At 39.0% G+C, this 26,993-nt stretch overlaps 1 protein-coding gene across 6 annotated transcripts in view; it reads left to right on the forward strand.

Annotated features, from left to right (window-relative positions):
• Nucleotides 1–25,996, forward strand: part of LOC5566394 (poly(A) polymerase beta) — a 51,594-nt gene extending 25,598 nt beyond the window's left edge. For all 6 annotated transcript variants that reach the window (XM_021851981.1, XM_021851978.1, XM_021851977.1 and 3 more), the window contains 5 exons: nucleotides 9,627–10,502; nucleotides 10,565–11,301; nucleotides 11,987–12,256; nucleotides 16,198–17,005; nucleotides 24,234–25,996. In XM_021851981.1, the coding sequence (XP_021707673.1) occupies nucleotides 9,773–10,502; nucleotides 10,565–11,301; nucleotides 11,987–12,256; nucleotides 16,198–16,632 (2,172 nt within the window). In that variant the 5' untranslated portion in view covers nucleotides 9,627–9,772 and the 3' untranslated portion in view covers nucleotides 16,633–17,005; nucleotides 24,234–25,996. The remainder of the gene's footprint in view (nucleotides 1–9,626; nucleotides 10,503–10,564; nucleotides 11,302–11,986; nucleotides 12,257–16,197; nucleotides 17,006–24,233) is intronic.
• Nucleotides 25,997–26,993: the final 997 nt, after the last annotated feature.

Consider the following 26,993-nt stretch of genomic DNA (forward strand, 5'->3'; position numbering starts at 1 on the left):
TGGGTATTGGTCCCGATAGAGGGGAAACTTGGCAAAAGCCAGACCGAGGGTCAGCCTTGAAAAGCTAAGCTGTCAGGCAGCTCCAACTGAAGACCATACAAAAAAAAATGTTAGTCATCCATGGATGATTTATTCATATTATAACCATCAAAAGTCATACACGACTTTGTTGCACTCTTTCGCTCATATCTTTTGACTCAATTGATCAATTCTCAAAATTTTAACAGTTTTATGTAAGGGATAAGTTGGAAATTTGACAAATTCAGATACAGGAGCCTGAAAGTCTTTCAATCCTGGAGAACCAACCCAAATAAAACGTATAGTAGTGTCATATAAAATCATATTTACCCGACAAAAGATGGTCATCGGAAGCCTTTCTGGTCATTTTGAATACAGGTGACCATTTTAAGTTGTTTCAGAACCCCGTTTTCGGGTCCAAAAGACTGATCGTTAGAAAACACCCATTATATGAAACATCAAATATCACTATTTCAGCATATTGGAACTTGTCAAGTTGGAACATTCTGAATGTATAGGGTCCATTTTAGATTTTGTTAAGTAGATTGGTTCCGGAATACAAGATGGAATTTTTAAGAAAGAATTATCTTGTGGCATAAAATTGCAAATTTAAAGTATATTCTCATCATGAGAAATATTAAGTTCAACTGTTTCTTAAAGGTAAATTTATCGGAAGCTTCTTTTCTTCTCCTTGGCATTAACGTCATCATTGGGACAGAGCCTGCTTCTCAGCTTTTTGTTCTTATGAGCACTTCTACAGTTATTAACTGAGAGCTTTCTTTGCCAGAGTTGCAATTTTCACATACGTATATCGTGTGGCAGGTACGATGATACTCTATACCCAGGGAAGTCCAGACACCTTCAGTATGGCTTTGCTTTGTAACCGCGGACCCCAACCACTCGGCTAAGGAAGGCCCCTAAATAAAAGTATTTAGGATACTGTCGAACGTTATGCCGGAACTCGGGTACAGTAATAAAGTTCCTCTCTTTGATTACGGAGAATCCTTAAACGATTTCAATAAGAATCCTGATAGGATTCGAATGAGAATCCTAATAGGATTCTGATAAAAATCTTAGAAGGTTTCTAGGGATTTCGTTAAAAGTTTTCTGGTGACGACGGTACTGGAAGGTTTCTAATGAAAACACTGGTAGGATTCTGATGAGAATTCAGGAAATGCAAATGAGAATCCTGGAAGAGTTGAGATGAAAATTATGGTTTCAGATGAGATCTCTGCAATGTTTCTGATCAGAATCCAAGAACGCTTGAATAAGAATTGTGGAAAGATTAAATTAGAATCCTGGAAGGATTATGATGACGTCCAGGAAGGATTCTGTTGGAAGTCTAGAAAAAAAAATCTGATGAAAATTCAAGAAGAATTCTGGTGGGAATCCAGGAAAGATTTTAGTCAGCCTTCTGGTAGAATATCAGTTCAAAGGATTTCGATTAGGATCCTGCAAGGATTATGATGCGAATCTCCCAAAAGATTCTGATGCGAATCCTGGAAGAATTCTGTAGCGAATATTTAAAGGATTTCGATGAGAATCCTAGATAAATTCTGATAAGAATCTTGGAAGGATTCTAATTATGGATGGACTTGGACTCTGTTGAAAATTCTGGATGGACTCTGTTGATAAAAGGAATTCTTTGGAGAAAGGATTCTGAAAAAAAAAATCCTTTAAGAAGTGTGATGAGTATCCTGGAAAGATTCTGATGAGAGCCATAGAAATATTCTGAAGAGATATTTGGAAGGGTTTGACGGGTTTGAAGAGATTAATGAAAGGATTCATATAAGAATCCTGCAAAAGTTCTGATGAGAATCCTGGAATGTTTCTGATAAGATTCCTGGAACGATTCTGATGAGAATTCGCCATCGATGCTGATGAAAACCTAAAAGTATTCTGATGAGAACTTTCAAAGGATTCTGATGCCAATCCTACGAGGATTGTAACAAGCATCCCGAAAGGATTCTAATAAAAAAAGTAAATTCTGTTGTTTTGTATACGTATGGTTCCTGATTTCTAAAATCCCATCAAGAATTCCTCAACAACAACATTTCAAATTTTCAAAGTAATGCAAACATTCTCCCCTTGATTTAAATTCAGTAAAATCTTACATTATGAATTTTGGCAATGTTCTTTAAAAATATCGTCAATATTTTCACGTTGAGTAACACAATAATTATGAATCTTCTTCTTCTTTCTGGCGTTACGTCCCAACTGGGACAAAACCTGCTTCTCAGATTAGTGTTCTCATGAGCACTTCCATAGTTTTTAACTGAGAGGTTTCTTTGCCGATTGACCATTTTTTGCATGTGTATATCGTGTGGCAGGTACGAAGATACTATATGCCCTGGGAATCGAGAAAATTTCCTTTACGAAAAGATCCTCGACAAGCGGGATTCGAACAGACGACCCTCAGCAATAATTATGAATAGTCCCTTAAAAAATGTTGTTGAGAATTTCTGCAAGTGGGAAAAAAATTGTACATCAATCTGTTTACCATAGATTCATGAAACTTCATAGTTCATGCAAAACATTTTCTAACACGCCAATCATTTTCCACTACAAAAGACAAAGCAAAAATATACAAGATTTTTTGTAGTAATTCATACACAAACCACTTAACTTTTTCGTCAGATATGTCATATGGAATTTCGTCAAAAAGATTCAGAAATTGCACGTTGAATTTTTTCGACAGGAATTCAGTATATTTTTTCCGAATTCTATACAAGCTGAATTCTTAAGTTTTTCTCTAAATTTTTTGTGTATTTGTTACTCTAGAATGATATGAATTGGATTCAGAAATCTAGTGATTTGTAGAGTAATTTGTAAAGAATTTCTTGGAACAATATTGATGTATTCCTGAAAAAAAAAACATTCTTAGAACCTGAAGGTTTACGAAAATACCTAATGCAATTTTTGGGGAAATCTTGGCTTCCGAACGGGTCAACCGATTTGAATGAGTAGATGAAAAAACCGAATTTAGTACTATACCATTTAATTCCACTAGAGTTTGTATGCTTTGACAGATACGCGTATTTCGACCTCAACTGTAAGGCCGTCTTTGATTTGAATGATTATTTTTCCGTTTTGTTCGTCAAGTGTTCCGACGTGTTTGTGTGTATAAAAATTCCAGGATATTCACTGGGAAAGTCGCGAAAACGAGCATGAACGGAACTGTCATTTTGTATGGAACGATCCATTGCGTTTTTCAACAGCCTACTTGATGGCAAGACGAAGATTGCCGGGCCCACTAGTTCTAGAATAAATTGCAAAATCCTCTTAGTAAATCTGTTGAAAAATTATTAGAAAATTCATTTGTACTGTTTATAGAAACAAAATCTCTGTACAATACTTGGATGAAACCTAGTGATTTTTTCGGAAGTTTTTGAGTGTACACTTGAACGTATTCCGCTAGAAACTTTATAGGATTGTAATTTTTTTAAGGTGGTAATCTCTGAAGTAATTTTAAAATATTATTTTCGAGAGAGTTCAAAAGGAATGTGGGGAGCAACATCATTGATTTTTAGAGAGATTCTTTAAGTTTAGAACCGTGTTTTTTAGTTTGGAACCACAACAATTGCATGCAGCTGGTTTATCAGTTCATGATTGATGTAGTTTCATGGAAGACTTTGAATTTTGATGAAAATGTTTTTTTTTTTTAATGAAAATGTATATGTCCTTAAATCATGTACTGCAATAGTAGGGCAATGAAAAAAGGTTTTTGTCTATTATTGCGCTGTCCGTATATCATATTGAAAAATATGAAAATCAACTGAATGTAATTGCTAAAACTTTTTCAATATAATTAAGATTCTGTTTTGTGACATTATTTTGTGTTAATCGTACGTTTATTCATTCAAACAAAAGTTTTCTGTTTATTTTTACTCTGTTTTTACAAATATAATTAAAAAAAACACAGTGTTTTAACGAAATATTTCGAAACTGAATGAAAATTTGTACACATGCCAAAAACGCGTTAAAAAATAAGAAAAAAGTGATCTCAGTGATGTAAGCTTTGAAAATTGCATCGGTTTAGTGAAAGTTAGTGGAAAATTAATGTACAAGGTACCAAAATAGTATGGTAAACTTGAGTCAACTAATTCCTACTTGTTTAGCGACTGGTGGTCTCAGATAGAAAACAATAGTCTATTTACTTTAACTATGTACAACTACGACGGGAAAGGAGACAAAACTGGCAAAAAATCATTCGATTCTTTTGATTTGTTTTTAAATCTCGACATAAAATGATCAATTGGTTTCCTTCATAGATATGTCCAAAGTCACCCAAACTGGCAGTACCGTACAGTGTCATTAACATGGAAGGAGCATAATTTCAATACCACGGTGCTCCCCTAATTGTTATTATCAGAAAAAAAATCTCCATCTAATCTGTGCTCAACAGTTGTTTTCTATGGCTAAGCAGCATGTCTAGGCAAAATTAAAAAAAAATCGTAGGGGCCGTTTTGAAGTTACGCCCTATTGAATGTGTAAATAAATCCACTAAATCAAAGGAAATCTGAGATATTTGAAGGGGTTTTCATTGGCCGTGATTATCAGAAGAAATCTACCATCAAAATTTAATTCGAAGATGGTTTGTTTGGTTATTTTGGAATCTCTTGGTGGAGTTTTGAATTATAAGACAGACGAAATTTGGAGTTACGCCCCTTTTGAGGTGTAATAATTGAAAACACTAATTTCAAATAGATTAATTAGGCATTCTAATTCTGTTAAGCATGTTCAAATGTTTTAAATAATACATTGCATTTAGATGTCGTCAAAGTAATTCATAATTGATTAACTTTTTATCATTTTTTTGCATGACGGAGCCATTTTTGTGTCATTATTATTATTAATTAAATAATAGCCCCTTGGCTGTTCCGGCTTAGTCTCGGATGCTGTTCAGCATAAGAAAAGTAAAAATTTCTGCTCAAGAAATTTTCTACAGTGGGCTACATTTGAATTGACATTTCATTTCAACTGCTTACTGCGATCGAAGAAAAATGCTTTTCTCGAGCATGTCTTGCAAGAAATTTCCCACGCATAGAGATAGATGATATACTGTTGAAGTGCATACTACCCATAACTTTGAGCAGCTCCAAAACTTAAACTTCAATTGCTGAGTAATGCACTTTTGTCCACACTATAGAACTCTAGAACACTGTCAATACTTTTGTGATCATTTGTAGCATACATTACTACAATTAGATTTTTCACAAATCTCCAAATTTACCTTTAAGTTTCCCGGTCTTTTTGATTACACAAACACGTAAGAGCCCTGGATAAATACAATAGTGGGAAAATTGTATAGATCAATCAAACCTTTCTCAAGCTAACTCGTAAAGCGAAAACATCAGTACTTGAAATACGCTTAAGTAAAATAAGAAACATGCGTTATTATTTGATTTCATTGAATCTATATAAATAAAAATGGAATGGTGTTTGTGTGTCACAAAATGGCTTACGAACGGGTCAACGGATTTGAATGATTCTTTCTCAATTTTGTTCGTCAGGGGTTCCGACGTGTTCGTGTGTATAAAAACCCCAGGATATTCACCGGGAAAGTTGAAAAAACGAGCGCGAACGAAACTGTCATTTTATATGGGACGATCAAAAGCGTTTTTCAACAGCCTACTTGATGGCAAGACGAAGTTTGCCGGGACCACTAGTTTAAAATAATATCACTTGCAGAGCTTAGTGTCACATGTCTTCCTTAAAAATCAAAGCTCTCTAATCCTCATAAAGCCGAGTGTCACCTCCTTGAACGCACTAAGGAGTGTATCGAAAAGTAGTCGCAAACTTTCAAAACAGTCTCAAAAATAATGGGTTGAACCTACAAACAATGTTTTGATCAGAAATGCTTTACAATGTATTTAAAATGATGATGCGGTGATATTGTTTCAATAAAGTGGCATTTTGCATGATAATTTTGCAAATTACTAACGGATGTCGATGAAAATCTTGCACACCTCTGAAAAAAATCATATGTTAATAAATGTGTTAAATTTTAAGAAAAAATGATTTTTGTTTATGCTAATATATTCTGTGCCACAACTCTCATGACATAGTGTAAAGAATATTTTGAAAAATTCATTAACAAGCATTTAAGAGCAAATACAAAAATCTAAAAAAGTCGATTTTTAAGGATCTCGTTTTTTGATTTTTTCTTTCTACACGTTAATGCTAATATCGAACGATTGTAATGAATAAAAAATTGTTTTTTGATTGGAAAAGTTTCTTTGCATACTTATGAAGTAACGTAAGCAAAAAATGTTACTCTATATAATTACCGCTGTATATGACAGAGCTTCAAAAATTGATTAAACAAAAGTGACTTTCTAAAACCGACCTTGTTCCAATAATTGAGCTTTTTTAGAGCAATAATTTATTTTTTTGAATTTCTTTTTACGAGCTGTGTAAAGTAAACATATTTTCCGATAGAATAAGCTTTTCATCCTATTTTGTTTGACATACATTTTGTTCAATACAAATCATCAAATCTTCAGAAGACACTTCAAAAATGTAATTTTGTGCAAGATTTTATTTTCCATGCTTTATAAACCTTGTTGTATTTATATTAAGACTGCATATTATTCAATGTTTTTTTAGCTGCTTCAATTTTTGATGACATGATGAAGATTTGCGTGAAAAAAGCTTTTAAAAAGATGAATTTTGCTCTGAGATATACCGTTTTGAATGTTTGCGACTACTTTTCGATACACTCCTTATTACGTTGAATGCTATTGTCCCGAATATGTAATCACCTTGAATGACATTGTCTCGTGATAATGGAATTCGAAGTAATGCTAGAACTGGAACTCGCGGTGATAGTCTTCAGGTATTCGGGGTTACAAAGTTTAAGGGGTATAATTTTTAAAAGCTGTATCAAATATGATGAAATCAGAGTTGTTCTTGGATTCTACGTAAATTCCAGTTTTGGCTACCAGAAAATCGTAAATTGTTCTGTGGTCCTGTTGATTACCTGCAGGTCAACCTATCATAATATGGTTTGAATTCTACACAAACTGAACATTTCTATGTAAACTATGATTTTTTTTTTGATCGCGGACTGTGCTTGCGAGTAAAGGCTCACCAGCTGCCGCTCAATTCGTAAAGTATTCCTTGACGTATACTTCGCTACATGTTGTATCAATCATTTGCATGTAAAATAAACTGAATCGTGAGTATATGAGTTCACAAAAGTTAGCCAGAATATTGTGCTACAAGCACTAATTTGTTTATATGATGAAATTAGCACCGTAATGCCTTAAAGCACTTGAGCCTATGAACAATCAGTAGATTGTGAAAGACTTTTGCGGCATGTAAGTGTAATGTGTCAATGAAAACATTTGACATGCTCAGTGGCATTAGAATGCCTAATTATTCCATTTTTAAATTAGTGTTTTAACGGTTGCACTTTCCAAAAGTGCGTAACCCCATTTATTTTTATCTGCTCATTCAAAACCTCTCCCAGAAGTTACAAATAACTATATAACCCAACTTTGAAACAAATTTTAATATTATATGTCTTCTGATAATCACTACTAATAAAATACCAGATTTCCTTTGAGTTAGTGGACTCACGGGGGCGGACCTGGTGTAGTGGTTAGAACACACGCCTCTCACGCCGAGGACTTGGGATCGAATCCCACCCCCGACATAGTCACTTATGACGCAAAAAGTCATAGTGACGACTTCCTTCGGAAGGGAAGTAAAGCCGTTGGTCCCAAGATGAACTAGCCCAGGGCTAAAAATCTCGTTAATGAAGATAGAAAAAAAAAAAATAGTGGACTCACACATTCAAAAGGGCGTTACTTCAAAACGGGCCCTACGATTTTTTTTTAATTTTTTTCCCGTATACTGTATGTAATAAAGTATATGCTTTTTGTTATATCGCAATAATAGGGCTTCAGATTTATGTTGAAAAAAGTAAATTTGATTTAATAATTTTCGTTTTTACATCTCCATACTATATTTAGGTTTTGAGTACTGAAATACGACTTAAATTTCAACACCGTGCATAAGTCCTCCATAATAGGACAGAGCATTGAACTGAGAAAAATCTACACGTCAAGGTCGCGCAATGAAGAAAACCACATGACTTGAGTGTGGTAGCCATATGGATCTCGTCATTGACTTCACGGTATAATAACATGTGTATCAACATTAGGTTGTCATGTGAAACAAATATGAATGCCTAAATATTAAATCATGAAAACCAACTGATTTGCTTATTGAATTCGAAATGTTAGTGGTCATGTGATAGATAGTCATGTGTGATAGAACATGAATGTCATGGGACTGAAAGAAGAAATTTGATAGAAGAACTTAATATGGATTCGAGACTCCTCTGCTTGTCGCAAGCTCACTTGAATGTTTGTTTGTTTTTTCTTCAACAAGTGAGTCAGCAACAAGCGGGGCGCCGCAAATCCATAATTTGGGAAGTCCGGGATTAGCATATTTAATCTTATTCGAAGCTGAAAGCTAGGAAAATCTGTTCTTTTTCTCTAACGCCATACATTATATCCAATGCTGGAATTATGTATTTTATTTTTAGAAAATTTCAATGAAGAATTAGGTTGAATCAGTGCATGAAGCAAAACTAAAGAATTGAATGTGTAATACGCACTAGGTTTGTAAGAAAATCACAACAAATCGATAAAGACGTCCATGAATCGATCCATAATTTTAAACACACGGATCAAACGTGTGGATTTTTAGCAGTGTGAAATGGAACTCTTTAACAGTCTTACTTTGAATTTGGTTTGCAAAATCGTTATGTTTCATACGTCGCAAACTAGGTGTTAGATTCGCCAATCCAACGGCGTGGCCACTTCCCGCGTAATATACAAACTTGTTGCCAAGTAATTCAAAACGGCGAATAGGTACATGAAGTTTGACATGTCTCAAGCTAGGTTTCAGAACCACCAATTTAATGGCCACTTTCCCCGGGGAAACGGCTATTCGGAACAACCCCGCATGTGGCCAAGTCATCCAAAATGTTTGAACAATATTTATTCTCGATTTGCTAAATAAATCATGACCGCGGATCCAAAAAACGAGAAGAATTATGCGATCCACCCTGAAAATTTTACGGAAACTCGTTGATAGGCGGAAAGGGGTTTTGAAACAAGAGACTGTCATTAATTTCATAAGAGACAATAATAAAAATGACGATAATGGCCAAATAATAAAACAAAACAATTTTGAAAATATTGAAAATGATAACAAAGGGAGGTAACAAAAAATCAAACGAATTATCTGTTTGACTTTGAACTTAGGTGCATAAAAGGCTCGCTACCGTGCTTTCTTTCTTCGTGCGTAAGTTTTTGATTCATACGGCAGGTAACTGCTCTTTGAAATATAATAACACATTTCTACCCAGCATGAAGTGTGAGTCAGCCGTTGGAGTGATAGGTACGATCGAGAAAACAAACATTTAAGCTTACCTCCCTGCGAGAAGGTTCAGTTCATTCGAAACTTCCCACTAAATCGTTTCGTTCAATCAATGTGCCCTTCAACTATTGCCACCTTTACAGAAGTCATTACTTATTGTGAGTCACGCCTATTCTAATTCGTCCCGATGACCGTTGTTCCGTATCCCACAGCTAATGCCAATGCAAGAGGCAGCAGCAGTCGAGTGCAATCGCAAGCATCGGATCGACGTCGTCGTATTCATACAGTGTCATTAGTGGAACCAGCTGGCCGGCCAACCTATTCGAGTAGGACCTTAGTGAACAAATCCGGTAGGACCATGTGGAACGCCAGCAACGGCGGCGGAGGAGGGGGAGGTGGCGGCGGTTCCTCCTCCAGCACCAATCCGACCCAGTCCAATACCAGAACGCTTGGAATGACTTCGGCCATCAGTTTGGCCGAGCCGAAACCGGAGGACATTCAGAAGACGACGGAACTGGAGAAAGCCCTCGAACCGTACAATGTGTTCGAGGAAGAATCCGAGCTGAACCATCGAATGGAGATTCTGGCAAAGTTAAATACCCTGGTCAAACAGTGGGTACGTGATGTGTCCATTTCGAAGAATATGCCGGAAGCCCTGGCGGAGAAGCTGGGCGGAAAGATCTACACATTCGGTTCGTATCGGTTGGGGGTGCATCACAAGGGGGCGGATATTGACGCCCTGTGTGTGGCTCCGCGGAACATCGAACGGGCGGACTATTTCGGGTCGTTCTTTGAGCTGCTGAAGAAGCAACCGGAAGTGACCGAGTGCCGCGCCGTGGAGGAAGCGTTTGTACCTGTCATCAAGATGAATTTCGATGGGATCGAAATCGATTTGCTGTTTGCGCGGCTGGCGCTCAAGGAGATCCCGGACAACTTCGACCTGCGGGATGATAAACTGCTGAAGAACCTGGACCCGAAGTCGGTGCGCAGTCTGAACGGGTGTCGCGTCACGGACGAAATACTGCGGCTGGTTCCCAACATCGACAACTTCCGGTTGGCCCTGCGGGCGATCAAACTGTGGGCCAAGAGTGAGTATACTGATATTCTTTTTTTGTTACGATTTATAATGAAAATTATTCTCTCTTCACAGAACACGGAATCTACTCCAACTCGCTGGGATATTTTGGTGGCGTATCGTGGGCCATGTTGGTCGCCAGAACCTGTCAGTTGTACCCGAATGCGGTAGCTGCCACGTTGGTGCACAAATTTTTCCTAGTATTCTCCCGGTGGAAGTGGCCCCAGCCGGTGCTCCTAAAACAACCCGACACCGTCAATCTGGGCTTCCAGGTGTGGGATCCGCGGGTCAACGTCCAGGATCGGTTCCACCTGATGCCGATCATTACGCCGGCATATCCCCAGCAGAACTCCACCTTCAACGTGTCCAGCTCGACGCGGAAGGTCATGCTGAACGAGTTCAACCGCGGTATGCAGATTACCGACGAAATTATGCTAAGTAAGGCCGGCTGGGACAAGCTCTTCGAGGCGCCGAGTTTCTTCTTCAAGTATCGGCACTTTATCGTGCTGCTGGTGACGTCGAACAATGCCGACGATCACCTGGAGTGGTGCGGCCTGGTCGAGTCCAAGATCCGGTATCTGATTCTGAACTTGGAACGGAATCAGCACATTAATTTGGCTCACGTCAACCCCAAGTGCTTCGAGCAGCACGAACAGAACCAAACGGAACGACAGCGAGAAAGCGACGGAAGCCGAGCTAGTACGCTCTGCTCGCTGTGGTTCATCGGGTTGGAGTTCGAGCGGTCGGAGAATCTGAACGTGGATCTGACGGAGAGCATACAGAGCTTTACCGACTCAGTGCACAAACATGCTGTAAGTATCATGATTTCAGAGCTAGTAGCAAGTCTAGTTTTAGACCATTCCAATGCATGTCTCTAATTATTGATGGATGGTCCCTATTTTAACCAACAAGGTATATAAAGTCACCATTTTTCTTATTATGCCTGTTATGAAACCTGGTAGAAACATCTTCAAATGATTACTCCAGAGATGTCTTCTGAAAGCTTCCAGGAATTCTTCCAAAGATTCCTCCAAAAATTCCTCTAGAGAATTCTAGAAATTATTCATAAAGTTTTCAAGGAATTCTAAGGATTTTCTCCAGAATTTGCTTCAGGAAATACTTGAGCACTTCAACTTGGTTTTCACATTTTACTTGTAGTGAATCCAGATGCAAACATTTTCTAACAATCTCTCTAGGGATTTCTTCTGGAATACTTTCAGGTACTCTTTGAGGAATCCCTTCAGAAATTCTTTTAGAGATTCCTCCATCAATTCTCCTAAAAATTCCTCTTGCGGTTTCCATGGCATTCTAAAAGGAATGTATAAAGAATTTGCTCCTAGAAATACTTGAGCTCTTCAAAACTGTTAGACCCAGTAATTTCCACAGAGATTGCTCTAGAAATTGCCCCATAAACTATATTTTTCCATTAATTCTAGCCCTTTGATTTCTATCTGGTGTGCTAATTCATTTCCCCCCTTTTCTCAATCCCTTTCCCAGGTGCACATCAAACTGCTGAAGGACGGCATGAAAATCGAAGCGCGGCACGTCCGACGGAAGCAGCTCAGCCAATACCTGGATCCGAACCTGCTCAAGCGGGAGCGTAAAAATTCCGACTCGGGTCTTTCGATTTCCAGCATAGCGGCTGTGGCGGCGGCAGCGGCGGCCAATACCAGTGGCGGCGGCGGCGGTGGTGGCACCACCCTCCGGAAGCGGCACTCGTCCGAACACCTCCAGGCGACGGTCAACAAGAAAGGACGGAACGATTCTGTGAGTGATTCGTAATCCCTCGTACCTACTGCTTATATTTTCCTATATTCTATCGTAATACCAATTTCCGTCGGAACTGTTCCTGTTAGTTCAAATTCGGTGCATGTTTTTCCTTAATCGGTTCTGGAGTATCGTGACGGCGAGGTTTTCCATCAGGGCTGGTAGCAAGTCTCTTATTAGGGACTTGGTCACTTTTTTAATGCAAGTTCCTTATAAATCTATATTTTGAATAAAAAGTTTCTATAATCTATTTTAACCAAAATGGTCTCTAAAGTCACTTTTCCTTCTAATTGCAATGAATTCCAGTGGAAGTTCAATATGCTCAAGGAGAGACCTTCAGAGACTGTTCAACAGGTTCTTCAGGAGTTTTTTCCTCAGATTTCTCGAGAAAAAAAACAGAATTTCTTCGAGGGGTTTGTCCTGAGATTTGTTCTGGAATACTTTCAGGAACATTTCTAGCGATCTCATCAGAAATTCCACTACCAATTGTTCCAGCGATTTTTGAAAAGAAGCTAGGAGGAATTTTCACTAATTTTACGACCGATTTCTCAATTTGTAACTCTAGGAGATTATTATTATTAGCTTTATTAGGGAGATTTTCAGCCCAGGGCTGGTTCATCTCCAACTCTAGGAGATCTTTCAAATAAACGAGCTTTTCTAAACAAGATACACAAATGTTTATTTCTGAGTTTTCAAAGAAACTCGTTAAGGGATTTTTCAAAGAAACCCAAGAAGACTTCCTTTTTTCTATTTTTTTTACGTTAATCTTCCAGGCATTTTTTCGAGAATTTATCAACGGTTACTCCCAAAAAAAGCTCCAAAAATTCATCCATTAGTTTGTTGTTGAGGAATTAGTTGAGGAACTTTATGAGAAACACTTCCGGGAATTCCGCAATAAATTCGACCTGGGATTCCTCATTCCTCGAATAACTTCTAAAGTGAAAACTCGATGAAACCTATCAAATTTTCCACCAGTTTATACTAAAACAGATATTCCAGTAGTTTATTCCATCAAACATGTTCAAAATTTCTTCAGGGGTTCCGTCCGATGCTTCTCAAAAAAATCCTTTTGAAAATCATACCGGATAATATCCAGACATTCGAATGATTTCCTTTTTCATTTTTTTGCAATTTATCTAAAAGATTGTCTATGGTTTCTTCAAGTATCCAAGAGTTCTGTCAGGGTTCATCAAAGGTTACTTTGGAATTTGGATAGGCTTCAGAGATTACTTTCGGTTTTTGTTTAGAAGGACCTCCAGGATTCCTTAAAGAATCAAATAATTTCAGAAAAAAATACCTGGAAAACAATTTTGAAGACGTCTTTGGGAAATTTTCCAAAGAATTTCTGGAAGATTCCTTTAATGTACAGTATTGGACAACACATTTGCAACTTTTTCAATTTTCCATACAAAATCATCAAGTTTCGTCTGGAAGAATCTTTTTTACGTTATTCTTTTTCTTGGCATTAACGTCCTCACTGGGACACTGGGACTGCTTCTCAGCTTTGTGTGCTTATGAGCACCTCCACAGTTATTAACTGAGAGCTTTCTTTGCCAAAGTTGCCATTTTCGCATTCGTATATCGTGTGGCAGGTACGATGATACCCTATGCACAGAGATGTCAAGAAAATTTCCATTACGAAAAGATCCTGGACCGACCGGGAATCGAACCCAGACACCTTCAGCGTGGCTTTGCTTGGTTGACCACTCGACTACTTCCAGCCATTTTGTCGAGAATTCATTTATGATTACCCCCAGTAATTGCTCGATTGATTCATCCAATTTTTCGAGGAATTTTATGAGCAACACTTCCAGGAGTTCCGAAAAAATCGATTTGGGATTTCTCATGAAGTACCTTTTGAAATTTCTTTATGAATTTTTCCAGCATTTTATCCAAGGATGACTCCTGCAAATCTTCCAAACATTTCTCGAATTACTTCTCAATTAAAGTATCAATGAAACTTTCTAAATTTCACATCAGTTCATACTAAAACTAATATTTTAGTAATTCATTCCATCAATCATACACAAATTTCTTCAGGGATCGCGTTCAATGTTTCTCAAAAAATCGATTCGACATTCGATTGATTTTCAATTGTCTTTGCAATGTATTCAGGGGACCCTCTACTGTTTCAAGTGTCCAGAAGTCATTTGAGGGATCCTAGTAACGAACGTTACTTTAGAATATATGTATACAAGTTTCATCAGAGTAACTTTTATCATCCAATTAAAGAACAAATAAATTCGAGATAAGTCTCTTTTGACACCAACCCGAAAAAATGCAATCTTAGAGCGCTAGAGCTTTTGTCGGGCTAAATTCTATTCCTGGCCCAGTGTGCACTGTATACTAGTTTTTTTTACTTATTCATTTATTTAGTTGGCTTAAGCGCCGTCAGGCATGACGCAGCCGAATTCGTTTGATTTGGTTTACTAAATATTGTTTATTTCTTAAACATCTTTGTTAGTTAGGACTCAGGGTTCCTGATTGGCCACTTCCCCCAGGGCACCTAGAATCTACTATAGAGTGCTCAGTGTATCTCATTTTTTATGAATATGCTCCCGGAATCGTCATCTTGAAGTTTGATACCCACTTGGATATGGTTCCGGATAATATATACAGTGAAACCTCCATGAGTCGTTGTTCCATGACTCGATATCGACTCATGGAATCATACTAAAATCAAAATTTCATGGTTACTATGATGGTCCCTTCTTACCGCTTTCCGAAGCATTTCTGTTCCATTACTCTATATTTCCATTAGTCGTTGGTTGCTTGAAATATCGACTCATTGAGGTTTGACTGTACATGATTGGAAATACAAACATGAGTGACCGTATTTCCGAAACCAGTTTGACGAAAATGGTCATATTTCGAAAAATTTCCAACGAATCTTATTGCGTCCGCCGGCATACAATTCTCAATTGGGTCCTAAAATGTTTAATGAAATCTTGTTTTTATTCAATGACACGAAAGACCATGTTACTGCAACTATTTTAGCAATTTTTCCCGCTCAAATAACGGCTACATCATATTTAAACTTTAATTTAAAAATTGGGTCCATAAATGAACCTTGACACTTTTGTTCATGTTTGTCGTTCGCTTAATCGACAAAAACACCACAGGGCTTTTAGTTTTAACACTGGGGTTGTTCCTATCTGACATTTCGGAAGGGACACGGAAAGCAAAATACACCCAAAATTTGAGTTTAAGCCAAAGAGTGTGACAAAATCTAAAAAAAAAAAAATTTGGACCTAAACAAAAGAAAAACATTAAAAAATTGAGTAAACATGTGTTTTTGGCCTGAATGTAAGCGTTTGGCTCTAAAATTGGGACAGGCCTTTAGGACCGAATTGGTTCAAGTTGCAAAGAAAAATGTTCACTTCTATCTATACATGTAATTTGTGCATAGCCTTGGAAAATCCGTAACATCTCCGTTGTCCGGTGGCCAATATGCATGGCAAGGCAAGTTACTGCAACAAGACCAAATTTACTTTGAATACAAATACAAAGTTTTGCCTATCTCAATCCTTTTGCATATTCCTTGTACATACAGTAAATTATACGAGAAATGATAGGTACTTGTTGTAATGTCACAAGGAATTCCCTAGAAAAAAAAATGAAAAATTCTCTGAGAACGTCTGATAAGATTCTATGAGAAATCAAATTCTTATCTCCTATTTGATGATAGGTTTTTTTCTGTTTTTGTTATTGCTGTTTAGCCTCTTTTTTAGGCACCAATTTTCAATACATTTAGTCGCTATCAGCCCTGTCCGTCACATTCTAAAATCAATTAAAATTGTCCTCGAATAATTTCCAAGTCAGAACTCATCTAACCCATTTTGCCGTTTGTGTTTATTCACAAAATCTGTGTGGTTTTCTTTTTCTCTCTTTTTGTCTCTCCCCATTTTTCTTGCACACCGCGTTACACGATCTCATTTCAGTTTGAACAGTCCCCGTCGAACGCGTCTTCGCAGTCATCGTCGTCGTCCTCGTCGCAATCCTCACAAGGAGCGGGTTCTGTGTCTGCAGCGAACACCACCAACACCTCGGTAGTGGCGTCTGTGAACCCAACAACTAACCACAACGTGTCCGCTAGTAACGAACTCCCTAACAGTAATAACGGCGCCGCACCAGACGTCGAGACGTCTTCCTCGGTGGAACCTTCTACGACCTCCTATAACCACACGACGAACCACAATGACACGACCAATACGACGACCCTGGTGCTGGACGATTCCTCGTCCGAAGCGACCAGTGGCATCCAGTCACAAACGACCGCTCCACAGACTCCGACGACACCGACGCCAACGGCCAATCCTGGACCAGGACCACAACAACAGCCGCCACAGACCGCTACCGAGGTGGTTTGCTCATGACAGCCGAATCCGTTCCGGAAGGTGAACAACTATCACCTTCACTATATTAGTAGTAGCAACAGTAACAACCTTAGCCACCATCACCACCCCCACCACCTTCATCATCCGAAGCATCAGTTCCCGCAAGGCCCGAGTTACAACAATGGCATCAACCACCAGTATCCGCACCATCAGTCGCTTCACTATGTCCATGGGCAGGAACAGCATCAGCATCATCATCTCCACAGCAGCAGCGACGAGGGCAGCTATGGTGCTAATCAGGACAGTGGCGACCCCCAGGTGGTGCTGGTGGACGGAGATGATGATGAGGCTGGCGACGGAAGAGGCGGCAACTATTCCAACGGGAACCGGGTGCAGTATGCTGAAGTTGAATGTAAGTTTTCTTAATTATATTTTTTTAGGTTATAGTATTCTTTACCGATGTACGAGCAATGAATCGAAAGATGCATTTTTCTTAATAAAAATTGACTTATTATAAAACGTAGGTTTTTCTTCCATTCCCCATTTTATTCCGAGCTAGACAGGACTTCCTGTCCTGATGGTTGTTGTGGACAGGATTTGTTCTACACTGAAGTGCCACCTACAGCTTAGAGCTTCTTTGTCAATCTTGGCCACAGTTTCTCCAATTGTTCCGGACTTTTAAGGCCCCCAGATCTTTGTCCACTACACCAGATTCTGTTTTTGCACGGGGGATGCGTACCGTGCAAAAAAAGTTTTCAGTTCAAAATTTCAAAAACCGTGCAAAAAAAGTAACACCATTTCTCGACGTTTCATGCAAAAATAAGGTTTTGGCGAAAAAAAACGTATGGAAACTTTTTTTGCACGGCCGTGTAAAAAAATCCGTGCAAAAACAGAATCGGGTGTATATGTTTGTATTCTTCTAAAATTTCGCCAATATCCACCTGATTCGCTATTGAATTAAGCGAGTGAGTTGAGGCTCCATTTGATTTACACGGCAAGTCACTTCATTCGAGTCGAGTATTAGCACCTGATATACGAGACCGAAATCTCTCACTTCATGTCACTTGTATAATAAGCCTAAATTTCCACGATTCGTGTCTGAAGAAAAACACCGGAAGAATCAACATCTTATATAGGGTGAATTCAGCTTACAAGTTGCGTAACCTGGGTTGGTCTCATATTCGATAAAATACCCTATGGGCAGCAACATTACGTCATTTCAATAGAGTCCAAAAACCATGTTACAATTTTAGTTTCAAACGCTGAATACCTACCTTGATGCCTTGATGGCTACAGCGTTATTGCCGGGCTTATTGTAGAGTTCCATCTTCGTTAGTCTTGTGCGATACTTGTTCAGTTGCCCCGAACGTTCAGGGTCACCAGGTCGTATTTAACTGCGTGCAGTCAGCGTATTCGTGGTCATCCACGAAGTTGCCGCCCTCTACCTGGTTCCCTGCTGAATATTATTTTCACAATTCTTTCTTCCGACATTCGCACTAAGTAATCAGTCCACTGAAGTTTGCCGTATTTCACACGCTTGATAATATGCGCATCTTTGTACACATGATACAACTCGTGATTCATGCGTCTGCGCCACACACCATTTTTCAGTTTCCCACCGAGTATTGTCCGCAGCACTTTACGCTCGAAAAACTACACCATGTACTTCATTTTGGTAAAATTAATGGTCAGGCCTATCCTCGCTGTCTCCCTTTTCAGAGGCACGAAGGCCTCCTCCTCTGTCCTATGATCAATTTCAATAAGGTCCATATCGTTCGCAAAGCCAAGGAGCATATCCGACCGTGTGATGATAGTGCCGTTTCTCTGCACGCTAGATCTTCTAATGTCACCCTCGTGTTCAATGTTGAACGGTAAATTCGAAAGTGCGTCTCCTTGCTTCAATCCATCAAACGTCACAAACGAGGTTGACAGCGTTGGATATGTACAAGCCTTATTAGTTTCGCCGGAAAACCGTGTTCAGGCATTATCTGCCACAGCTCATTTCTTTTCAATGAGTCATACGCCGCCTCGAAATCAATAAACAGATGGAGTTATACTCCCGGAATTTATCTAGGACCATTTGCAAGGTATCTGTTCCATTGTCGAGCGGCCCTAAAGAAAACCAGCTTGGTATAAGCCGACGAAGGACTCCTCGAGCGGTCTCGTCTCAGTCTGTTTAACAGGATGCGCGGCAATAATTTGTTCACGATTCCAGCAGGATAATTCCTCCTTAATTGGCACACTCCAGTCTGTGCCCTTTCTTGTAGATTGGGCATAAGGCCATTTAACACGACTCTACAATGGTCGATGGGTCCACAGCTCGATCGTCATCATCAATGTTCACTCTGTTTCTCTTTGCATTTCCTGCATTTCCATTCTCACCGTTCAACAATTACTGAAAGTGTTCCTGTTACATGGCAGCCATCGCCGTTTTGTCGGTGAGTAAATTCCATTGTCGACCATTGTACATGGCGGGCACTGGTAGGTATGGTATTGTGCCGCGCGTCAATGACCGTTGCATAAAATCTCCGCGTATCGTTCCAGTTAATGCTATCTTGAGCTTCAGCTACCACTTTATTCTTTGTGCTGTCTTTTGTCTCTGCGGTAGATTCGCTTTTTATCGGCTCTCGCTGCCCTTTACCGCTCTCTGTTCTGCTGGGTACCGGCCACAAGCATACGGCTTCTGGCGACATTTTTCACGTCTGTCACTCTCTGGCATTCTTCACAGAACCAGTTGAATTATCTTCTACAACGAGATAATGACCCAAGTCGATATTAGGGCCTCGAAAGGTTCTGACATTCATGGCATCTGAGGAATGTCGCCCATCATCAAATCACTCGACTCGAGAATTGTCATTTCGCTATACGAGACCGACAATTCTCACCTCACGCCACTCGTAGAATACTTGGTTATTTATTTATATATTTATTATTAGTCAACAGGTAAAATGGTCACCCCAATGACAAAATTCTTAAAACTAAGACATAAAGTGACGAAGTCAAATTTTTACTAACATAAGACACGTCTAAAATTACACTTATTTCTTTCACGCGATACATTAAAGTCAAATACAAAATAACACTGATTGAATAAACGTGACATGCTTCGGACTGGTTCGTGAAGGCTATAATTAGTACGAGTGACAGAAAGGTTGAAAAACGAATGCGTTCGGAAATTGCGGCGCCGTGTATTGATGTCTAGCATGTTGAGCAACGCAGGGCAATCCATGCTGCCTTGCAGAAGATCGCCAATAAAACAGGCCTTGGCAACGTAGCGCCTTGCTTCGAGAGAGTCGAGGTTAATCAATTGACAGCAGCTGCTATAACTAGGCAGGTTCAATGGGTCCCTCCATCTGAGATGACGTAAAGCGAAACGGATGAATTTTCGTTGAACAGTTTCGATGCGTTGAATTTAATTTTGATAATACGGTGACCAGACAACCGAAGAATACTCTAATATAGGGCGTACTATTGAGCAATATAATGATTTCAGACAGTAGATATCCTTGATTTTTTTTTGGCGAATCGAAACACGAAACCTAGCTGTGCAGAAGCCTTCGACACAATGTATGAAACATGGTCCTTAAAAGTCAGCTTGGAATCTTTCATAATTCCCAAATCCTTGATAGTCGATTCGCGTTGCAGTTGCTCACCTGTCAAGGCGTAGGCAAACGGGATCATAGATTGTTTGCGACCAAACGAAATTAGCGAACATTTCGAAGTATTCAGCAACATTCGATTTAAGCGGCACGCTTCAGCAAATGTTTCGAGTTGTCGTTGCAGGAACACAGTATCTTGTGGCTGCTTTATCGCGTAGTAAAGTTTTACATCATCAGCATATGACAACTTCAAACATTTGAGGACGAAATTGACATCGTTCATAAAGGAACAAGAATGGGCCAAGGTGACTGCCTTGTGGAACGCCGGACCAAGCAGGAAAGGGCAACGAAACATGATCTGCAATTTTTACCGACATGCTACGACCAGTTAAATAGGATCGAAGCCAAGTGAGTAAAGTATTATTCATGCCAAGTTTGTCGAATTTAGCTAAGGCGATTTGGTGATTCATTTTATCAAATGCCGCGGAAAGGTACGTATAAATGGCGTCAACTTATTGGCCACTTTCAATTTGTCACGAAAGAAATGAAACATGTCAAGTTAGTAGTCGTCGAACGTTTGGGCATGAACCCGTGCTGGTCTTCTGATATGTAGTGTGCGTAGCTCTGAACTAACTGACGTAGCACAATCACCTCAAATAGCTTAGAGATTGAGCTCAAAGCGGCTATACCTCGGTAATTTGAAACCGAACTTTTGCAGCCTTTTTGAAAACTGTGAATACGTATGAATGTTTCCAGCAGTTTGGGAAGACACCGGTTGATAAGGAAAGATTGAATACTGCAGTTAACGGTTTTGCAAGCGTGTCCACACACCGTTTTATAATAAGTAATGGTATACCATCCGGTCCATATCCCGTAGACGATTTAATCTCCTTACTAGCTGCGATAACCATATCATCGTTTATGATGCACAGTTGCCCAGAACCTGGAAGACGTTCCTGATAGCAAGGGCAACATCATGTGAATCGAGGTGTTCGTTGGTGAAAACACGACTGAATTGTGAATGAAACATGTCGGCAATCCCTCCGATGGAGTCGGCAACCGATGAACCGTCGTTCATTGTTGAGGGTAATCCGGATTCTTTCCGTTGGTCATTGACGTACCGCCATAAACTTTTGGGATTAGTCGTTAGTTGACGTTGCATACGGTTTTGGTAGGCGTTGTACAAATGGTCGTTGAGTTGCTGATAGTCTTGGTTCGCCTTCATATAGCTAGCTCTCGTGGTGTCCGTACGAAACTTGCTGTGTCGTCGAAGTGCAGCCCTCTTCACTCTTTTCAGGTTCTTGAGATGCGCATTTGACCAGGGTGGTTTTGCAGGTTCAGGTCTGGATTTTACGGGAACGAACTGGTCGATAGCATACAGCAAAATTCCAGACACTGTCGATGCTGCAAGATTGGCATCGTAGTCCCGAAGAATCTCGTCCCAATCAACGTGCGCAAGAAAAGCATTCATACCGTTCAAATTAGCCTTGTTGAAATCGTAAGAGATGCTTTCGGCAGTATTGTGGAAGTGACGAATCGGATATATTTGTAAATCCATCAGAATGGGGGGATGATGTCTGCAGAGCAGGGATTGAATCCTGAGAAAATTGAGAGAATCTCTCACGTATCGCTCTCTGTAACTATCATAACATGCTGCACATTATGAGAGACTGTTTATCGTATACTGCTACAAGTTTGATCAGATTGGGGGGATAGTAGTGCATGATAAAACCCCTCTAAACATGCTCCAAGCCTGGGGGACACTGTTGTTATTGGAAGTTCGTGGATTGTTTACCGTGCCAGTAAAGAAAAACACCTATCCCCAACGGTAAACAAGCGAGAAAAATGGATTTTATCATCGCTCTCTCGTTGGGGCTCTCGCTCGCTGCTTCCATTTATCAGACTTGTTACACCTTGCGATACAATGACGATCGTGGACCGCAACAGATGGGATGTTTTTCTTTGCTTGCTTTGATCGTGCTTCATTCTCAAATGAGAGCGAATTCTGCAACGCCTGCTGCAGAGTTTGACGAGAGGCGATGGAGCTTGTATAATCGTGCAGCTCTCCAATAACTGGTCGCTAACAAAACACAAATCGAGCATCCGATTGTGTTCATTTTCAATCCCAATGGCTTGCTTGAGTCCAGCAGTGCTGTATGCATCAAGCAGATCACGAGACGTCTGGCTAATCGAAGATCTTGAGGCAATCTCGGGTAGTAGAAGCCAAGAGAATGACGCTGCCAAACAGAATAAGCCCAATTGGCTGAAGCATAGCATCATGGTATTGTTATGGACGTATTGTACCCACTAAACTCATACAGCATTATTTTGCCAAGCTGATGTTGTTAACAAACCAAACTGCTAAAAATTCAGCATAATTTACTGAATCTGAGGAAAACGTTGCTGGGTGTGTAATGATTTATGACGTAACTCAAAACAGTTGCGTAATGAGAAAGCGGGGCCCTCGGCTAAGAAAGTCGAGGATGGAGAGAGGCGGCCATGAACCGAGTGAACCGGCGATATATTGTTGGCGAAGTTTTATCAAGTTGATTGATGTAGAACCAAATAATTAGAAAAATAACATCAACTCATTATCCACGTTACTGTCTGGAGCATTTTAGAAGTTTGCTTTAGATACACTGAACGAAATCTTCCGCCATGAATTGAATGATTTTTGCCTCATCCGAGCCCCATACCTATTTTCAGACACATTCAGGATGATTTTCATCTTCGTTGAAATCATCTGTTTACACATCACACCGAATGAAAATCATCCAATCTTGCAATGATTTCAATCCCTCTAAAAGCTGAATAGAATTGAATGATTATCATACATGAAAGTAAACAACCCATGCTGATTGTTATTTATGATTCAAAAGGATTCGATTTCACAAATAAATAAGTCTCAACGCTTGACAATTCTACAAGACGTATTTAATTCAATGTATGATTATTTAACATGATTTGGGAAAGTATCCAGAACATTGATATCGCCAAGAACAGTTGCCTCATATTTGACTCCAGGAACTCCACGATCCCATTCGGATTATGTGCATATCAGTGATTTATGTAGCCTTTAGAATAGAAGAAACATGCTTAAAGTAAAGATTATCCTGAATCATTTTATTGCAACACACAATTACCTGTTAAATTCAATCAGGAGTTCCGGAGTCACCACGCTTCTTCTTCTTCTTTCTGGCGTTACGTCCCAACTGGGACAGAGCCTGCTTCTCAGCTTAGTGTTCTTATGAGCACTTCCACAGTTATTAACTGAGAGCTTACTGTGCCAATGATCATTTTTGCATGCGTATATCGTGTGGCAGATACGAAGATACTCTATGCCCTGGGAATCGAGAAAATTTCCTTTACGAAAAGATCCTTGACCAGCGGAGTCACCACGCTGCTGCCGCCATATTTACACTACGATTCAGAAGAATAATTTGACAACTATCATCGTACGCTCTCTGTATGTTTTGTTAGACGGCAATTGAATGATTTTCGATTTGAGACATGGTAGAAACTAAAATCCGTCATAAGTTGGATGTTTTTTATTTGTGTTAGCATAATTCAAATGTCTACTTAATGTCATACGGATGTATAACAAAAGTCATCACAGAATTGGATGATTTTTGTTCAATTGTTGGTAGTTTCATCATATACTTGAATATTCATTCAAAATGAGGAATGTGAAGATTTATAAACAAGTGTATTACAAATCATTCATTTCATGGCAGGAGATTTCGTTCAGTGTAGTAGTGAACCTGCCACGTAGTTCTTAACGAGCTCGGAGAACGCCACGTTGGTATGATCCGTACGACCTGTATTGTAAGAGGGGGATGTTGGGGTGCTAACTGAATATGTTAATTTACAAAGTTTCATTGTAATAATGTTCGTTTGAATTCATTGTTAGCCATTGGGTTCACAATTATCAGCTTTGGACAATATACAAATATAGTTTATACTTACTACGATTCATTGCTCAGATTTTCTCAAAAATGCTCGATAATAATTCTTATCTTTCTATTCGTAACACCGATCTAGCTTCATAAGGTGATTTTGACTACAAGAGAGGCCAATTGATCGACAACGGCGGAGGAATCGGACAACATTGAAATTACATCATCTTCTGGGAAGTTTGACGGGCAGGAACGCTTTTAAATATTGGTTACAAAAAAGCAGAGGAAAGAACACGTTCAATTTAAGGTAAGAGTTAAATGCATACACAACTTTCAAAGCAGGTCGAAACAGTACAGTGAAGCAAAGTGGGGTGGCTATCTTGAGAGAGACATGTTTATGATAACACACAGACATTGATCAAATTATAACCTATATGACAACCTATTATTAATTCATAAAAAAGTTGAAAACACTGAAAAAATACATTCTGTAAATAGTAGTTTATAGTAACAACACAACATAAAACACACATACACACATGCAACTTCTAGAAAAAATGCCAGAAGTTAGAAAAAAAACGCGAGAAGAAAAAAATTAAGACTTATATAAATTTGACTATTATTTATACACACAGCCAACAGATGTAAAACTACACCCACACACATGCGAGTACATTCGCCTGTACCAACTTACGCAACCATCGATAAGTTTTTTTTTCATTTGATTTTGCTCAACCACTGCTGAATTCTCATTTTTATATAAACACGAGAAGAGAGGCAGATTTTCATTTTTCGTTTCGTTTCGTTCATCTTACACACAAACACACTTTTCGCGTATAAGAGCGATAGTAGCATTCATACAAAACACTCCACTACTGGTTCATCGTTTTTAGACTGCTAAACAATAGTAGAAGTACCCATATACCCAGAGGCGCGAAAACTATTCGAGGACAAGTTAGAAAAAAAAGTGCAATCAGCATTGAAAACCAGTCAGGCAAAAAGCGTTCAGAACGCGGAGTTGATTTACGCAAAACAGCTTCGTATGTCACCAAATTAGAAGAAGGAACGGTTCGATGTTTAGATCACTGTTAGTGTGGTAGTTTATTTCCCTTTTCCCCTTCGGGCTGTAATAGGCAGCCCATTGCTCCTAAAAAGGTTGGGAATGGGGAAAACCAACATATTTTACCTAAAGAATTTTCTCAGTGTAAATACTATAGAGCATTCATGGAAATGAAGCAGTAGAGAAATAAAAAAAGGATCATCTAAAGTGACGGAAAATAAAACAAAAAAGCGATGGAGAGTAGGATCCGGTAGGGATTATGGAACTTTTTTTCTAATAAACTGAACTTATATTAATTTACTTAAAAGAAGGGCAAGAAATACACATTCAGACAGACATGCAGATTTATACATTTTAAAAAGCTAGCCTGGATTTTATTTTTATAAAATAACATCCATTTGACATCTGTGCGGGAAAAACACATTAAAGAAAGCAACAAGAGATTGATAAATGATTGTCAACAAATAGAAGCGGGGTATCACTTTTGTCAATGTTCAGACATTTTTCGATTAAAAAGAAACATTATAAAAAAAATGATAACATTAGAACATACCAATGCGAATAAGAGAGCATAAAATTGAAGATTCTAACTATGATAGAAGAAGAAGAAAATAATAAGAAGAGAATCATTATATCAGCGTTGTGGAAAATCATCTCCACCCAAGAAAACATAAAATGTGTTTAGGTTGCGTTCGTACGCAAGGTAAAACGACGTTTCCGGTGAAGGCTTCGAGTAGGAGGAAGCTAGCGATGAAATAAAGTGGAAGTTTAAAGTGACAAAAAAGAAAATGATAAGCAAAAAAATAAACGAATAGCCCCTCCCTAATCGTCGGGCTGGAAACCGGAAACTCTCGTTCCTCTTTCTGCCGTGTAGGTTAATCCCCCGAATTCGGCCGGAAAAAAGAAAGGAAAGAATTGATTGTTCTGATGGTGGAAGTTATAAGGGGGGAGGGCATGCATGCGAGGGAGGGGGGCAGGGAGGAACAGTTACTTACGTAGCAAACCACTTGTGTAAGATTCGATGTAACGCAAAAAACACGTTTTCGGAGAGAGTTTCAATAAAGGTACATTTATCCACGTTTCGACAGAGAAAGAAAACAAGAGGTGTTTTATTTCGCTTATGTTCATTATTTCCTATTCAAGTACCCTGTTCCCCAACCGGAAAGAAAGCCCTAAGAATTGTCGTTACAGAAATAGGCGGAAATGTCAAGTTATTCATGTTATGTATGAGGTTATAAGTTGCTCCTTTGTTTCATGTTTCAAATGTGCGCTAACAAATGAAAGCTTTCTTCTATGTTCTAACTTCTCTGTTGCTTCCATATTTTTGTACACATCTAACTCGTTTTTATGTATTTTCCTGACATTATTACAAAGATCTTCGCTATGGGGTACGAAATCAACATGTTTTTTTCACGACTTGTGAATTATAATATCAGAATTCCAAAGATTATACGAGGAATTCTCTAAAAATAAGTCCAGCTTACTTAGCTTAGCTTAGACTGACTACACATATCAATGGTTGCTATTCAGTGATTGACCGAAGTCAATGAAAATGCACAAAGAATCAACTAGAAGATCGGCTGGGATTGGCCATAATGTTCTTCAGTGTGCATAATTCAGTGCCTTTATTAATACATGGTCAGTAACGGCGCCGGCCACGTCCTTGCAGTCAGGTGGGATTGGGGGAAGGAATGTTAGTGTGTAACCTTTGCTATTTGGAGACCGTGTTTGCCTCTGCATCTCCACAAAGGTTACTGGGAGGGATGTTTGTTAATGAGGAGGATCGTTGGGTCACAGGATTCACTTTGATAAGCGATTAGACCATGATAAATAATTATTGGTGAG

This window comes from Aedes aegypti, chromosome 3, assembly GCF_002204515.2.
Source record: "Aedes aegypti strain LVP_AGWG chromosome 3, AaegL5.0 Primary Assembly, whole genome shotgun sequence".
NCBI lineage: Eukaryota > Metazoa > Arthropoda > Insecta > Diptera > Culicidae > Aedes > Aedes aegypti.